This window comes from Miniopterus schreibersii, assembly GCF_964146895.1.
Source record: "Miniopterus schreibersii genome assembly, chromosome: 17".
NCBI lineage: Eukaryota > Metazoa > Chordata > Mammalia > Chiroptera > Miniopteridae > Miniopterus > Miniopterus schreibersii.
The window spans coordinates 19,683,010-19,701,306 of record NC_138117.1 but is presented as its reverse complement, the minus strand read 5'-3'; the positions used below and the strand labels follow the sequence as shown (position 1 = coordinate 19,701,306).

At 37.4% G+C, this 18,297-nt stretch overlaps 1 protein-coding gene across 1 annotated transcript in view; it reads left to right on the top strand.

Annotated features, from left to right (window-relative positions):
• Positions 1 to 18,297, top strand: part of TOX (thymocyte selection associated high mobility group box) — a 271,796-nt gene that overhangs the window by 227,007 nt on the left and 26,492 nt on the right. The window contains exons 4-5 of the mRNA XM_081117403.1: positions 1,494 to 1,775; positions 11,193 to 11,423. Coding sequence (XP_080973529.1) covers positions 1,494 to 1,775; positions 11,193 to 11,423 — 513 coding nt within the window. The remainder of the gene's footprint in view (positions 1 to 1,493; positions 1,776 to 11,192; positions 11,424 to 18,297) is intronic.

The following is an 18,297-nucleotide window of genomic DNA, read 5'->3' as shown; positions in this document are numbered from 1 at the left end:
TCTTCGGTCACAACTTCAGTTTCAGATGGAATGAGCTAGGTTGGTAAAATGACTAGAGAGCATTGGTAGAAAATTATTTTATTACAAAAAGAAAAAAATAAATAAACCTGTGACTAAATCGTTTAATTAACCTTTACAGTATTTCCATGTCATGATAACATTTGCAGGCAGGTAATTACTAGGCATTCCGACACTATGTCGAATTTGTTTTTCAACGAAACCGAGAAAGATCACATCATAATTTTATTTTTTTAGTTCCAAAATGTAACTTTGACCACATATTTCTTCACTGATTTTTTTTTTATCCTTTTTTTTTTTCTTTTCTCTCTCTCTTGTTTTATAAACCAAGAACTGCATGAAATCCCCAAGGCCCCTGAGGGGAAAAACTGAGCTGCTTCTACAAGCACCACGAAATATTCCCCATTATTTTAAGTTTGAAAATGCCAGAGAAATGTTAAGTGAAACCCACCATACTCTCTTATACAACACGTTTGACCTCTAGACACGTTAAGAGCTTCATCCTCTGATGCTTTTAATTCTAATCCTTGCAGAGACAAAATGCATTGCCTGGATTACAAGAGTGAGTCTCATTAAGGCTAAAAAGCAGTGACCCAGATAGCATAATAGATTAATATGGTGACCTCGCAACTTTAGAGATTCACTTTCAAATCTGACTGTGCAGTCAAATCATTTCAATAGTCAGTTAATCAACTGGTTAATACCAACCTGTGAGTGTTCTGAGTCTGGAAGTTTGTAGATCATTTTAACCAATACTAGCTATATAGAATTAAACTGAGAACCACAGCACTCTTATCTCCCAGATCTTTCTTTTTCTTTTCTTTTTTTTCTTTTTTTAAATATATCTTTATTGGTTTCAGAGAGAGGAAGGGAGAGGGAGAGAGATAGAAACATCAATGATGAGTCATTGACCAGCTGCCTGCTGCACGCCCCCTACTGGGGACCAAGCCCGCAACCCGGGCATGTGCCCTGACCTGGAACCCAACCATGATCTCCTGGATCATAAGTCGATGCTCAACTACTGAGTCATGCAGGCTGGGCTCCCAGACCTTTCTTAAATAATCACAATAAAGAAAGGATTTTATGAATTGCTGTGAATGCTGTAATCACTAATAATTATATAATTTTGACACTCTAATAAGCATCAATATTTTGAAACTTATACCATAAATATCTGTTAATGATATGTTTATGTTTCATTAGTAAAGGAGGACTATAAATATAATTAATCAGCTCTTGAGTGATAAACTGCGATGTTGATTGAATTCTCAAATTCTATTCTTTTGGTGACAGCACCTTTAGGGGGATGCATACTGTTAGGATTTCTCTACTCTGCAGAGAGGGGTGAAGGAGGGGACGGAAGAGTGTATAGTTCCGCAGGACATCCTACAGCATTTTTAAAGCCTAAGGAATATTTTTTTAATTTATCCAGAAACATGTTTGTGAAAAATTATTCCTCTCCATTTTGTTCGTAGATGCAAGATATACGGAACCCAGAAGGAACTCAGTACAGCTCCCACCCGCAGATGGCGGCCATGCGGCCCAGGGCCCAGCCCGCGGACATCAGGCAGCAGGCGGGGATGATGCAGCATGGCCAGCTCACCACCATCAACCAGTCCCAGCTGAGCGCCCAGCTGGGGCTGAACATGGGGGCAAGCAGTGTCCCCCACAACTCGCCGTCTCCACCTGGAAGCAAGTCTGCAACCCCTTCCCCATCCAGTTCAGTACATGAAGACGAAGGCGATGAGTCCTCTAAGGTACGACTGGGTTCTTTTTAGGCCCTAAAGGAAATGCTTGTTGCCTAAAAATCTATTCTTTGGTGCCTTCCTTGACCTGTGGTGGGTGCAAGTTTATGTCACCCAAATTAAGAAACATTGGCGGGGGGTGTATTTTTTGATGAAGCGTGAGGTTATAAACTGAATGAATTGAATCACTTTGTCCAATTACATTTTTAAGTCCCTAATAAAGCCTTAAATACACATGCATTAACCATAAAAGTAAGTTGCACCCACAAAATATAGGATCTTCATAGTAAGTCGAATTCACCACTAATTCAAAAAATTAATTTCAATTTAACCATTTTATTTTAAGAAGGCGACATCCCTGGGATACAATGACATCGGGGGGCGGGGGGGGGGGGTATGTGGTGTGTGTGTGATTAATGGTTAGATAAAACCTTTGAGATCATCTGACCCAATCATTACATATTGAGGACGGGGAAAGTAAGGGGCAAGGATATTAGATAACTCCCTTCCAAAGGAAAAGCCTGCACAGTTCATTGTTAACCCCATGCCACTATGTTTGTTTGACTATCTGTCTGTCTGTCTTTGTCACATTAAGTTATCTGTATAGAAAGATTCGTCTTTAAATGTCCTTAGATTGAAAAATTAGCTGCAGAATTCTTTAAGGTATTCAAGGCATCTTTTTCAAATGACTTCACCAAAACAAAGTGCATTCTCACTCAAAAACCAAAATTATCTCTTGCTTCTCAGCCGAGCATCTTTCAGATTTGTCCGAGTGAGAAGGACTCTTGTGCCTAGTTACTACAAAATACACTCCCATTTACATGTGTACTTCTAGTTCCTTCTCTTTTTTCAAATATTACTAATGAATTGTCACTTGTGCCAGCCCTCAGATTTCTTTTCACTTTTGCAAGAATTTTGTTTTGGGGAAATGAAACTTGTCAACATGTTACCAAAGGCAGCACTGTGGGATTCTGATCTAGTGTATATTATTGTTAATATACACTAATTTTTTAAAGATCCAGATAAATAGTGACTCATAAATTTATTTAGCCCCATAACAAATACAAGGCTGTAATATTTATTATATATTATATATTATTTATGTAATATTTATTATTTATATATTACAAGGCTGTAATATTTATTATTAATGCTCTGACATTTTGGGGGGGAACCTTAATTTTGGAAAGACTGCCCCTCCCAGGGCTAGCTAATTCCTGGAGATAGTGAATGATACCCCTGTGAGCACACCTTTGATAAACAAACCAAGCAATCCAGAGCCCACATTCCCAACCATCTCCTTTATCAAACTCTAACATAATTTTCTTAAGAAAATGTGTATTATTCTAACAGTATTCAACAGCCAACGAGTACCTGGACCTGGAATATGCATATCAAGAATTTGTGGCCAGTAATTTAGATATTGGATTATGCCTGGATGATTCAAGTTGATTTCTTAAACATACGTGATATATACTATACTACAGGGAGAAAAATATATTCTACTTGCCCTGGCCAGGTGGCTTAGATGGTTGGAGTGTCATCCCACACACCAAAAGGTTGCAGATTCAACTCCAGGCCAGGGCACGTACAGGAGGCAACCAACTGATGTTTCTCTCTCACATCGATGTTTCTCTCTCTATTTGTACATCCGGACTATATATTTTTAAGTACTCATTGCTACAATTTCAAAAAATTAACGTAAAATTAGGAGCATCTTCTGACAGTAAAGTTTATGCAGGATTATTCTTACTTACATAACATTTTCCATACTCTTCAACCTAAATTAATAGAAGTCTAAGTAGAAACCAGAAATTCCTGAAATTAACATTCACAGATTCTGTCATTTCATTTTCTATAATTTTGCTAAGGCATGAATTTGTATTTTATGAGCTTCTACGCTGGTATGAGAGTTTTCCAGTGAGTGCCCTATCCAACCACTCAACATCCACATCTCAAAATGATTTGTAGCTCACTATTAATGATTGTGTAGCATTATATGGTAGAACCTATATTCTACAGTGTCATATTCTTGAATGAGTGATGTGGGAAGGTTTAGCGATGAATTTTTCAAGAATGTCCTCATCAAAATAGCTTTTTGTCTATACAAATATTCTCAAGTTCATGTTTAGTTTATGTGTATTTTCCATCTCAAGAATATACACCCACCCATCCATTTCAACTCTACATGCTGTTCTCCACCTTCATTCTAATGCAAAATCTTCTTTATCCATGTATTATATTCATTAAATGGCTAAAAAAATCCTCTGACAAAAATGCTCAAGCATTCTTCATCACAGTTAAAGATTAAACTGGGATTTTCCCCTGTATATGTAAGCGGGATTTATATGGAGTGTTATATTGAAACAGTTCCATTTAAACGTGAAATAGTGTTAAGTCAAAAGGATCATTAAGTCATTTCTAACAAGAGAATTAAAAAAAGAATATTTACTCTCACACCAGAAAAAGAAGCCTTGAAAGCTTCCCTCTTAACACTTTATGCTCTCTTAAGCAATTACATATTAATTCCAGTTTATCTAATTGAACAATTAAATGAAGTAAGTTTGTTTTGACAGAGAAATATTGTAAATACATTAGTAAAATAAATTATCACCTTATAAACACTACCCATGGTTCTGACTGCTATGGAGCTGTGTTGACAGCCCAAAGTCATAAACTAGACATACAGTAAAACATCAAAGACATATAACCTTGGGTAGCTTGTGGTTCGAAGCCTGTAATCCAGCACTTGTAATACAGTAGACACTTTAAGACACGAAGTCTCTGGAATTACAAGTATATTTTTAGCACAGTTTTTTCCCTAAGGAAATTATGGGCTAAGAATCACAATTTATATTTTTCCATCCTTTTACTTTCAACTTTTCTGCTTAAAATACCCTTAAGTTTTGTATGTGTCTCTTGTAAATAGCATATGGTTAGATAATCTTTACTTTTAAATGAAACTGACTTCATTTACATTACATTAACTTAAGTATTAAATATTTGGGTTTATTTCTCCATTTAAGTATGTTTTCTATTTGTCCCACATATGTCCTATGTTTCTTTTTTTCTTTCTTACCTTCTTTAAGATTGTTTTTATTTTGCACATTTCATAATTTTCCATTTTCATATTGGAAATGTTATACTTTTGCTGTTTATTTGATTGCTGAGTGTCTTTGCTAAACTCATCCTAAAATAATAATCATCTATGTTTGGCAGAATCAAGGATCTTTAAAAATGAATTTGTTGTATCAGCTATGATACAAATACAATGCCCCACACTTGTGAATCATTTCAAAAGTATAGCATCTCACATACGTTTTTCTATAATTGATGTTTTGAGTCATTGAATGTACTGTTTTTATTAATGATAATAATAAACCGGATTGTAAAATGAAAGAAGTATTACAGCCTTGCTGATTTCACAGTAACTAGATGACTTACTTTCCATGCTTATTTGAAATTATTCTCATAAGGGGATTTTAGATGACATAGTTTAGGGAAAAAAAGAGAGAGAGAGAATGGATTTAAGTAACAAAATGTTTCACTGACAGAAACAGTACCATCACAGAAAGTCCTATGATATGCCCTGTTTCTATGGTGAAGATTTTATAATATTTACTTTCTATGATAAGAGTTATAAGTGGAGTTCTATGTTGTTTGTTCAGCCTATTATGCAGATGGTGCTTGATTAAAATCTATTTTAAACTACAGCGATTACTGCAAGATAGTATGCATTAAACAGCTCTCCCAGCTCCATTACAGGCTGTGGGACTGCCGCAGTTTATTTTAAATATGCTTATAGACGTTTCTAACTTCTCCGGGGACATTTCAATAGCAGTGATTCTCTTTTCTTGAGAGCCTTAACTCCCGTACTCTGTATTCTTAGGAAGTATTATCTAAGCAACACCATTAACACATGCTTTTTTAAAGTGAAAAATTATTGTTTTCTTGTGATAAATAAGTTAAATACACCACTATAATTAAGCAGTAAGACATAAGAGGAGGTGGATTCCCAGAAACCTAAGGAACCTCTATGGGTTTTAGAAGTAAATCTATGTCTACAAGTAAGTTACCCAAAGCACAGGCATCTGTGTAAAGTTTATGTGAGAGTAATATTTTTATGTATTGGTATATGTGTTTATTTATCTATGCTTTAATTGTGAAATAAGTCTGTGGGTGATCAGGATTAGAGTTAGAGCCTCAACCCAACCATGTTCTTAGCTGCTATGATGTTCATAAAACTTTTATGTGTCCTTCACTTTGTAATTCTAAGCCTTTGCCCGGTGCTATAGAATAAAGGAGTAGAAATGTGTGATGGTCCATCGCATGTATGACCATAGTGATGCTGTGAGGATGGAAAGATTCATGGGACTTGGTCCTTACTTTCAATGTGCTTGTCATCGTGGGGAGTTTATATGTTTGCATTTCATGTTTTTTTCCTCAATATAAAGATTATGATGTTGGAATTAAATTTAACTCTCCACTCTTGAGAGTTAAAGCTACCTTAGTAGCTTTATAAATATTGTACTCTAAAACAATGCCCAATACACAATGCCATACTGTCCAACACAGTAGCCACAAGTCATGTATGCCTGTGTACATTTAAATATAACTAATTAAAATTAAATAAATTTAAAAATTAGTGCATCTGCTGCACTAGCCAAATGTGCTCTATATCCACATGTGGCTAGTGGCTACCCTTTCAGACAGTGCAGAGAACATTTCCATCTTTCCAGAAAATTCTATGAGACAGTGCTACTCTGGTCTTTAGAAGTCAGGCCCCTTAGAAAATTAGGACATAAAATTATATACTTTCGTCCATCTATGTAAGAATTCAGGATCCAGACAACACTCAAAATTAAGGTCCAGGGACATATTACAAATCCATTTAGCTAATTTTTCTGCTATAATCATCTTCATCATCATTGTGTTCATGCCAAATAGTGGTCAAAAAAGCCAGGTATCTTTCATTCTGCAATCCGTTATTGGCATGTAAGTGGATCCAAATTACAGCTACATTTCTTTCTTCCAGGAGGCTTTGCATATGAACAGTGACCATGTGTTTTTCAAATATGTGATGGAATTATCTCCAGAAAGTAGGCCTTACACATTCTAAGTTCACTGTACAGAACCTAAAACAGCAGCTTGCTCCTGTATTCTCCCAAACAAAAGAAAAACGCAAAATAAAAACAAGACCCCCACAGATCAGGAAGTAACGTCCAGTGGTCAAGTGGCAGACAGTCTTACCCTTCATGGCACAGCCTCTGCACTTGAATACATTAGACACCCAATCATAGCAGGGGGTTTCCATTCCATTATAGTTCATCCTAAAGTGAAAGCAGAGTGCACAAACCCAGTAAGTCTTTACCCAAAGAACACTGAGCAATAAAATAATTGAGTCCCTTCAAAGAACATTTTATGTTTTAAAAACTAGAGATCTTTCATACATAGTTTTTGTTTTTTCCTCTTATATCAGCCTTTGATGAAAGTCAAGGTATTGTCTTAGATCACATTTCATTTCTATGAGGGAAATTCTGTAAGTGGTGAGAATATTACAATCTAAGAATATAGTTTTAGTGATCTAGTTCAGTTAGGAAAGAAAAACAGTGGATCTTGAGAAATTAGTATTTTATGTGTATTCTTTAAGTCGGTCCTCTCAGGTGTCAGTTTTCTTAGGTGGCAGATCATTCAAACTGAGGTTCACAGGAGTATTTCAAAGGAAAGAATATCAATATGCTCTTGCTTTCAGGCACGGCAAGGAACAAAGCGATGTCATGTTCTGGCTAGCTGGTAGTCTGGCCATGAAAGGGATGACACCCCAGCTTCACAGCTTAGTGCCTCTCGGGTACTCAATCAGAACTGCAGTTGAAGCTCCAGGGTGAGGCTCCGTAATGCAAAAATGGTAACTCCTGAGCCTTGAAAATATGGAGGCAGTCACATTTTCATGAAATGCTTGCTTCCACTAAATGAAACTCTCAGACTGAGCAAGACTGCGTCTGGCTGAAACCTACACAGGCCAGAAACATAGGAAAAGCCTCCAGACAAGGGACCGAATTAATTGGTTGCATGGATTGTTTAGTTTCCTACATTATAGGGTTGCTATGCATTATCTCTCAATGATAAGTTGTGGTTTTCATACACTTGCTACTTAGAGCTTCTTCCTGGCAGTAACAGGTTCCTGCTTCCTCATATCATCCCTAGAATGTAGGGCCATGTTGTCAAATATGTCCTTTCTGTTACAGCCAGGCATCACATCCAGGAGACCTAAAACTTACACCACACCGTTCAAATGCCAATTTAAAAAGGAAAGGAGCATAGAGATCTGCAGCTCAAACACAATTTTGGACAATGGAAGAGAGAAACTATTAAATAATTTGGGGAAATATTTTAATAAGAACATCTACATTGAATCATAGGAAATTTATCTCTATGATTGACTTTAGATTATTTTCCAAAAATAATATAATCTGCAATCATGGAGATTTCATTGTGTCCAATCATTAATTTTGTAACAAGTCCAGGTAATATTCCATATGGGTAAACAGTCATTTCTCTACATTTTATTTCCTATTTCTAAATATTCCCATTCCTTCATGAAATATGACCTCCAATATCAGGATCACTCCACTTTTAATTTTCTTCATTGTGGACTTTCTTGACTTCTCTTTATTTTTCTTCTTAATAGATATTCTATTGTTATCAATATAGGAATGGTTGTTTACAAAATTTGGAAATTATAAAAAATATAAAGAAGAAAATCATAAAGAATCAGCCTCATAACCCCAAGAAATTACTATTAACATGTCAAATACTTTTTAAAAATCTATCCATGTTTTCCGTCTTCCCACATACTGTCATACTCAAGTAAATTAGTGAGGCTCGAAACAATTTGTGCTTTGATTTATGCATTCTGTGAATTATATTATTATTTTGTTATTATTTTAATTACAGTAGAACAAATGTTAAGCACTTAGTGTGTGTCAGGAAATAAAATAAGTGCTAGTGAGTAAAACCAGACGTGGGCCTGCCCTCACGATGCTTACACTATGGAACAGGAAAAGATCTAACTACATAAATTATTGTATAATTACAAGTTTGATATATGCTGTGAAGGGAAATGGAACCCTTGGAAGAGAAGGTGCTCACACTGAGAAATTAAGTCAGGGGAAGACTAAAAAGTCCATTGGATTTAGCAATGTGGCCCTTTGTGACCTTATTGAGAGCTTAGTGATGGGAAGGCACGTTGAAGCGAGTTGCAGAGGCTGAGTACAGCCAGCAAAGACAACCACACTGAGGAGGTGGCTGTGAAGAGAAGAAAGATGCCTATATGTATCCTTGGGGCAAAGGGGAAGTTAGCTTGTTTGGTTTGTCTCTTAAGCATTTAAATGCCAGTTGGAGAAGTAAAGTGCCACCTACTCCTAGGCATTCTGATTTAATCAGTGTGAAGTCAGCCTGGGCATCAGGGTATTATTTAAAAGTTTCCCAGATGATTCTAATGTGTAGTCATATTTGAGAATCATTGTTATAGGTCATATTTGCCTACATGTTTAGTTTAGAGTTATCACACCAGTTGGCCCAGTATCAATTCAGTCTCAAGATGCTAGTCTTCTGATAGATTTGCATGGGACCAACCATTTCACAGGCTTACCTCTCAGCGCCATCCTGGGAAGTTATCTTCTAGTGTTAATCTATGTTAACTTCTCAGCTCAGTTCAGAGCATCCTGTCTCCATGGGGACGTTGATTTACTTCAGTAGACAACTTAAAAATGATCATCTTTTAAATATCTCTCTCATTAAAGACAAATATTCACTTAGTTTTTTTCCAGCCTTTTTTGTTTTTGTTTTTGATTCTTGGACATATCTTTTAAACTGTGACCATATGGCATCACAAATTAGTTTTAAGGTCATTTCTTTCCATTCATTTAGTGAATTTTTTTGAAGTTTCTACCATGTCATAATTAACATTTGAATATCATTTTAAAGTTTTAAAGATCATATAATATATATACCATCTCACAAAATGGTCCTGCAACTGGTTTGCAGTAGGAGAAATAGGGACCCAGAGAACTTATATAACTTGACCAAGACTGCACAGCTAAAAATAGTAAAGAAGGGCATGAGCATAGATCCTCTGACGTCATATCTACTGGCTTATCAGGGTGTCATGGTTCCTCTTCAATGGTGGCAGTTATTTTACACAAATTACCTTGCCTAGAGATTTATCTGAGTAAACTATATATTACATTATGTTTGCAGAGAAGAAAAGGCAACAGCAGTAACAATAGAAGGTGAGGGTGCAGAATCTCCCATGATAGTAGCAACTCCATCAGGAGACAGTGTTCATGGACCTTTATGTAGGTGGGAGAGGGATGTGGAAAGAGGATTCCTGCAGAAACAGCACTACTTGATAATCATGTAGATTCATATAATTTTAGACCTAGAAAGAAATCCTAGCCAAAATCTCTCATTCTATAGAGATGGATAAAGTGGCATCACATATAATTAGTTCAGATCAAAGTTAATATTCAAATGCCTATGTTTTAAATACATTGTGTATTTTTTCCACTTATATCAGAATAACAATTAAAATTATCTATATATTTATACTCAAATTGAGTATAAAGTTGTTCTAGAAATATTAGATTCAAGATTTTAGAATCTAGTTTCCAATGTTTTATTGACCAGCATGGTAGCCACTAGCCACATGTAGCTATTTAAATTTAAAGCAATTAAAATTAAATAAAATTATAAATTTTGTCTCATCCATGTTAGCTGCCATTTCAAATGCTCATTATTTACATGTGGCTAGTGGCTGCCACACTGAATTGGGCAGATTGTAGAAGTTTACCTTCGTTGCAGAAAGTTCCGATGGACATCACTGACCTGTGGTCCAGACCATGCCATTCTCTAAACCATAAGCATCAATTCTGTAGACCTAAGTGCAACATCAAAAGCCATTCAGTTTTATTTATTGGGCATGTTGCCCACCATGGTTTAAAAGTCATAATTAGGAAGAAACAGATAAACTCAGAAGAAAACAAGTTAAGTTGTTCATACAGTAGGGTTACCACAAGAGGAATTTGCACCTTCCCTAGTTACAATGCAACTCATCATTAAGGTTCCTGAATAAGAAAATGTTAAGAGAGTTAAGGATAATATTTAATACTATCATAATATTATTAAAAGAATCAATAATATTAGGCTACATAAATTAGGCAGCAGAGGGATGAACATGAAAACTACTGGAAATATGACATTTTATCCGAAACACAGCAACAACAAAGTGAAGTGTCTCTTTGGAATGGCTGTGTTTGTGTGATGTGTACGGATGAGTATGTCTGTGTGAGTCTCAAAGCAGAGCGACAATATGACTCATCTCCAAATTTTCTTAGTTCCTCTACAATTGAAATTTTATTTTTATTTCAGATCAATGGCGGAGAGAAGCGACCTGCCTCTGACATGGGGAAGAAACCAAAAACCCCCAAAAAGAAAAAGAAGAAGGACCCTAATGAGCCCCAGAAGCCTGTGTCTGCCTATGCGTTGTTCTTTCGTGACACTCAGGCTGCCATCAAGGGCCAAAATCCAAATGCTACCTTCGGTGAAGTCTCTAAGATTGTGGCTTCGATGTGGGATGGCTTAGGAGAAGAGCAAAAACAGGTAAGACGGAAAACGGAGAGGGACTCGCCATGATTTGAGAAAGTGTATGCAACCCAAAGAAATGGCTTCTGAGGACGTTGGGCAGGTTCTTGAGCTGCTAGAACTAAGGCTGAGAATGTGGCCCATCAGAATGAGGCTTGAGGAGTCTTTTCCTTTTGCAGGATTTCTTTCTCCTTTGTTGCTCCTCTATAAATCGCATGTTAGTCCTTTGTTTCAAAGTTTACATAGTGAAGTTACTTTTGGAAGGACTTTTACACATCCCAGCCAGAATTACATCATTCCTTAATGTTGCCAATGTGATCATAAAGACTAAAAAAATATTAAAAGTATTTTGAAAACTGTCCACACCTCTTTTCAGCACTTACTATTAACTCTTTTGTCACCAAAACTCCCTTTGCTCTTTGCTAAATGAAGCTCAGGTTTAAGGGTTTCTACCCTTAGCCATTCCTAAAGACTACCAAGGAGTGTTGAATATCCCACATACACCATAGTTCTATGCTGTGTCAAATGGGACCAGATGCCTGCTTATTTTCTGCTCTTGTGGATTGCCATGATGTGACTGAGGAACCCACCTAGAATTTCACTGTCACAAAGAAAAAATTAGATAAGCATTATCATTAAAGTATAGTTATTGAAAGGATTATGTGATGCAGCTTTAGCTGTTACAGACTACTGAACTGCATTAACGATGTATTAGTTCCTATTTGATTCTTGATAGAGACATTTACCTTTCTTCATCAGGTCCAGGGAAGTATGTAAAAAAACAGAAAATCTCAAACCTGTATACATCCAGAAGTACCTATATATTGTGAATATATATCAACATTTATGGTGTATATAGCGTTTTATACTTTTAAGAACACTATCGCATGATCTATCTCATTTGTTCTGCTCAGTACTTGTACATACTTTAATATAAATTTTGCAGATTAGGAAATGTGGCCAGATAGTTAAATTCTTTCACTTATTTATTCAGCAGATATTTGTTGCGCATTTACTATGTGCTGAAGGCACTGTTCTAGATACTGGGGATATAGCAGAGAACAAGACAGAGTTCCTATCCTGTTGAATCATTTGTCCAAGGTTATATGGTTGGTACAAAGAATTACTGTGACTAGAACTTATCACTCAACTTACAATTATTTTCTAACAAACTCTTTAAAATCAATTACAGTTGTAATGATAAAACCAGTTACTAAGGAAACATAGAACCTACCTCCCCACTTTTCTCCAACCCGCTTTTGCTATAAGCTAAAGCTGTTTTTAAAAGCTCTATATATTGGAAAGCTCTATATATTTTCTTTTGCCCTTCTCAGGATTTCCAGCCCTGGAGAATGGCTTCCTAGGGCTATCATCTTTTGCTAAGATGGAAAACACGCCCCTGAAGCCTTCTCTGCATGCTCAATTAAAATACCCATTTCACTAATAAGAGAGTAGTTGACACTGTGTTTTGTGATTCTATCAAAAACCTAATATAGCTGTTTCAGGATTTTAGAACTGGTTTCTATCCTAACTCAGATCAATTTGCTCTCACAGTCCCAGAGCTGAGGTGTGACTCCCAATTGATATTGGCCTTCCACGGTGAAACTGTGCAGTGACTTCATTCCTCCACCCACTAGAACATCGTAAATGAGAAACAGTGCACATGGGCCAGGAATCCCAACCCCACCTTTGTTCTCTGGATTTTGTGATCATAATGTCTCCCTGCACCACCCATGATGCCACACTCCAGGACATACCTTTCTCTCTGCTTTGATAACCCCTGTGTGTATTCTTGGATAGGCACCAGGCTTCAGTGCTATCAACTCTTGTTCTGTGAGATAAAATTTCCCATAGGAGACATCCAGAAAGTGATTGCCTTCCCTAAGGATTATGTGCAGCAGCTCCAGTTCATCAGATGACATACATGCTTCCCCCTCTGAGACTGAGCCTCTCTTCCCCCACCCCTGACTCAGCAACTGAGCAGAGAGTGCTTTTTCAAGGCTCATCGGTGCTCCCTTAGCTTCTACTTTGTCAAAGTCGTATTTCAAGAAACATCAGTTGCCTGTGCTATCAGCCATCTGACTGTTCCTTATCTGTCCTTCTGACCCCAGGTATGTTTTCCTAATTATTTCTTACCTTCACTAGAGGAACTTCACCAGAAGACCAGTGGTTTTAAAAGGCAGAGGGAGGTCTATACAGGCCTTCCCTAACTCATGATTGGTCCTTCATACTAGCAATATGAAAAGCCAGTACTTGTATCCATGTTTCTGGTGGAAAAGAATAATGTTCTTTTTTTTTATTTTTCAATTACAGTTGACATTCAATATTATATTAGTTTCAGGTGTACAGCATAGTGGTTAGACCTTTAAGGATTTATGTTCTTATGATGAGAGTTAGGTAGTTCCTCAGGCAGCAAATATAAATATGTAGGGTTTAACTACTAATTCTATTACAACAGGGCCTGGTATTTTTATTATAGCAAGAGGGGAACATTAAGATAACATTTCACTTTCTTTTTATCTAACCATACAAGGCAGCAATTATCAACCTTTTTCATCTCATGGCACACATAAACTAATTACTAAAATTCTGCAGGACAATCTGACAAAAAAAAAAAAGATATAATTTTGATTCATTCATACCAAACGGCTATTGTTGTGTCAGTTGTCCCTTTTTTACTTGACAATCTAAAGGAGAGTGGTCAGTGCCCCTGACTGAATCCTAAGGTGTTGCATGTTTTAAAAATTCTTGCAGCACACCCATTTGCCTCTTGGGGCACACCGGTCGAAAATCGCTTGATATGAGGTATTTACAGACCCAAAGAACATGAGTTACTATTCTTGACTATCATATTAAAAGGGAAATTACTCCTGCCTGGCCGGTGTTGCTCAGTGGTTGACCATCAACCCATGCACCAAGAGGTCACTGGTTCAATTCCTGGTCAGGGCTCATACCCAGGTTGCAGGCTCGGTCCCAGGTGGGGGGTGTGCAGGAGGCAGCCAACCCATGTTGATGTTTCTCTCTCATCAATGTTTCTATCCCTATCTCTCTCTCTTCCTTTCTCTCTCAAATCAATTTTTTTAAAAGGGAAATTACTCTCAGCCCTCCATTCTGCTGTTCAAATTTGAGACTTTCTAATAGAGGTGTGGTCACAATTATGAGCTGAGCCTTTTTAATTGTATACACACAATGACAAAATGGTTTTCTCTTTGTCTTCTGAATTTTATTTCAAATTTAATAAGTAATTTTGGGTTCTCAGTGGAAACAGTTGAGGGTTTTTTGGAGAATTCGTTTTATAAGTAAAGGATGAAATTAAATAATAGTTGACCCTATATAACTCATTGGGTATTATAAAGCAATTTCATGATCAAAATCCAGTGGTTTAAAAAAAGTATGGTTTATGAATGCAGGCCCATCCCAGGGACAAGCAGAGAGATGGTCCAATAAATGAAATGAGATGCTGTGCTTACAAAAGGGAGCATATTGCCTTGACGAGCCACTGCTCTGCTGCTACATGGCAGCCCTTCTCTAACAGTTTGCAAGAGTTGCCAGCAAAGCGAACATGCCCTCCTAGAATGTACATTTGAGCATCAAGAGAATTTCAGCAAAATATCCAAAAGTGTTATTATGGTGTATTACCACCTGTTCTTTCCCTTTATGTTGACTCATTGTGCCAACATAATGTAGTATCTCTGTTTCAGACTTAAATTAATTGTACTTTACTCTCATTTAAGATTCAAATTGGGGAACACACATACTGCTATGCAGTTTTAAAGGAATGTTGCTAGAGCAGATGAGAGGCAGGCCATTAAACTTCAAAATTTAGGGCAAATGTGCATGTTACGGAACAGCCCCATGTGATGCGACTGGCATTGTGTAGGCAGCTGGTTCAAGTAGAAGGCTAGGATTTCACGAGCCACAATTGTTCAAAAATCCCATTGTCATAATAGCCCACAATTAGGGACAGCCACAAAGATAAACACAAACTGGGAAAAATGGACAAAATTATTGATGACTTATTAGGGGCTCAGAAAATGACAATATTTAAGGAAAAACAGCTATTAGTGAGATAACAAGTGAATGTTTCCTTCCCAGCCGGAGGGAACATGACTAACAGGGCTGCTGTGTGTTTACATCACATGCTTCCTCGCTGTGGAGTGTAGGCGGGATTCAGAAGCCACTGCAGAGGGCAGATCTTTCTTTGCAGACTCTATGGTGAGTGAGAAACTATACGGACTTGGGCTTCTGTGAAAAATCTCTCAAAGAAGAAAAATCAAAGGAAAGCTGAAAGAAGCGATAAAAATCCTCCAGGAGCACAGAACCTCCCTCGTGACTCATCCCTGCCCAAGCCACTGAGCAGCCTCACACCCTGGAAGATGGGCTGAATGTGCAGTGGGAGCAGAAGTGTGTCTGGGATCCCAACCCGAGGTTTTAAATGCTAATGAATCGTAAGACAATGGAGAGCCCATTTCAGAAGCATACTAAGTTGTTTAAAAGGCAACAGATGGAGAACGGGAAATAAAATATAAGTAGCGCTGTGATGTTGGTCTTTGCTGCTCGTCTCTCACTGCCTGCAACTACAGAGGGAGAAAATTAATAATGTAACAACATCACGCCCTTTGTATTAGTCCTCCTGGGAGTTTCAGCGATCCTCAACGTCTTTTTTATGAGGTTCCAGCTAAATTTCCTGTTTATCTCCATTATCTCTGGATTCTCTGATTCTAGTCATCGAGGCCTAGGATCTGGGTCCACAGCGACAACAGAGGACAACTCAAGCCCTTCTAAACGCAAAAGGGTCTGTCCAGCTTCGAAGCAGAAAGGGGTTGGTCCAAAGAGCTATAAAGGGTTCTTGGGTCCTTTTTTAGCCAGGGAAAGTCAGCTCTTAAGTGGAAAAGGAAAGTCACCTTAAATCAGAACCAGATGTAAATGGCTAAATGAACCTTAAGTTCCTAATTGGAGACACAGTCGGGCTGTAATACGTTTAGCAAATTACAAACAAAATGTTCTTGTTTACATTACATTAAATGGCTTTAAAGCTCCAGCCAAAGAACTAAATAAACATGCTGTTAGGCTAAAAACGGAGTGGAAGGCCTGTTTGGAGTTTGATGTAGTCAGGAGAGAAACCACAGCCCACGGGGCCCAGGGAGTGTATTTTTGTAAATGCTAGTGATGCCGTGGATGGAAGAGGGGAGCGGATTTACCTTGAGATCCAGACCTAATGAGCAGAGAGCGCTTGCAGGGAACTGTCTGAATACTGTAACATATGCCTTCTTTCAGGATGCATAATTCATATCCAAGGATATTCGCCGTAGCAGTTCGGCTCAATAGCAACACCTCATTATTTTACCCCTCAGTATTTATTCCTATGTTTGACGCCTCATGAAATTACTGTTAATGTGTTTATATAAGGGGAGATCTGACACAAGTGGAAGAATGTAATTTCCCGCTCATTCTTTCCCGCTGCTCTGTCCCCTTCCCCTGGTGCAAGTGGCAAGTGTAAATAGTTAATTTGCTTCAATTATGAGCCTGTCCTGCTAAATTAGAAGCAGCAGGGATATGAAGAGCCAGAATTATACTTATGAGGCAGCTGACAAATCCGCCGAGCCCACGGAATCAAATCATTTACTCCTCATTGGTGCTCAAACACCCACTCCTTAAGTGCTGCCGGGGTTTTCTTTTTTCCCCCCTTATCTTAGGGTAAAATTTGGATTTGATGTCAACAATACTTTAGGTTAACTAAAATCCTGTTGCACTATATAACATTCACACCTGTTTACCTTGGCCATTTCCTTATAAACATTATGCATTTTCCCCAATTTTTTTAAAAACTAGGAATAAAGGACACATGAAACAATTGTTCATTTTATAAACTGTAGAATGTAAGAAAAGTTCATAAAAATTTGAAACTGAGCGATTAAAATTACATGAAATGGTGAGCATATTTTACTTCTAAGATGCAGGTATGTATGTGCCCATATAATGGTTGGTACATAAGTGGGATTATTGCATGCCGCATAAACATACATGTACACATAGAGAAATACCCTATGCTCATTTACAGGGAGCAAACATTTCACTTGAAAGTTTCCATGACGTTGGTAGGGAGAAAAATTGAACAAAATACTCATTCAATTTACGTACTATTGGTAAAAATGTTTGGGGTGGGTGGGCTGTATATCTGTGTATCAAATCCTCTATTTCCATTGATGTGGAAGATGCAGTTTAGTACTTTTTTACCAGGACTTATTATGCTGATAATTACTCACAGAAGGAAAAAAAAGGCTGAGACTAGGGACTGTAGGCTCAATCATAAATAATTCCTGAGCACCTACTATGTACCAAGAACTGCTCTGTGCGCTAGGACTTCCACTGTAGAAAAGAGATCAGGCCCCTGCAGCTGCGTCTGAGAGAGGCATCAAGGAAGTTGTCTCGCCACTAGGAGGAGCCACTGAGTAAACAAAAGTAGAATTTTGTACCAGATCAATTTGATTCACACCATGGGTCTGCCATGCTTGCTGTAAGGTATTGGGTAAAATGACTACCCATTCTAGCCTGTTTTCTTATTTGTGAAATGGGGATTATAAATACCATTGAAACATTCTTGTTGAAAGAATTAAAGACAATATGTATAACATGCTTAACACAAAAAATGCACATAATAATGGCATATTTTTAATGCCATTTTTCAATCTATAGATTCAGTGCCTCACACTACAGCAGGCACATATTAGACACTCAATGTACTGTTAAATGTAATTGAACAACATCATATTTGCCCCAGTCATTCTCATTGAATAAATGAACAAATATATTTTGTAGCCCCTTTTTTTTTTCTTTTCTTTTTTTTCCCAGAAAAGGAGCTTCCTTCTGATACCTACCATTCCAGAAACAG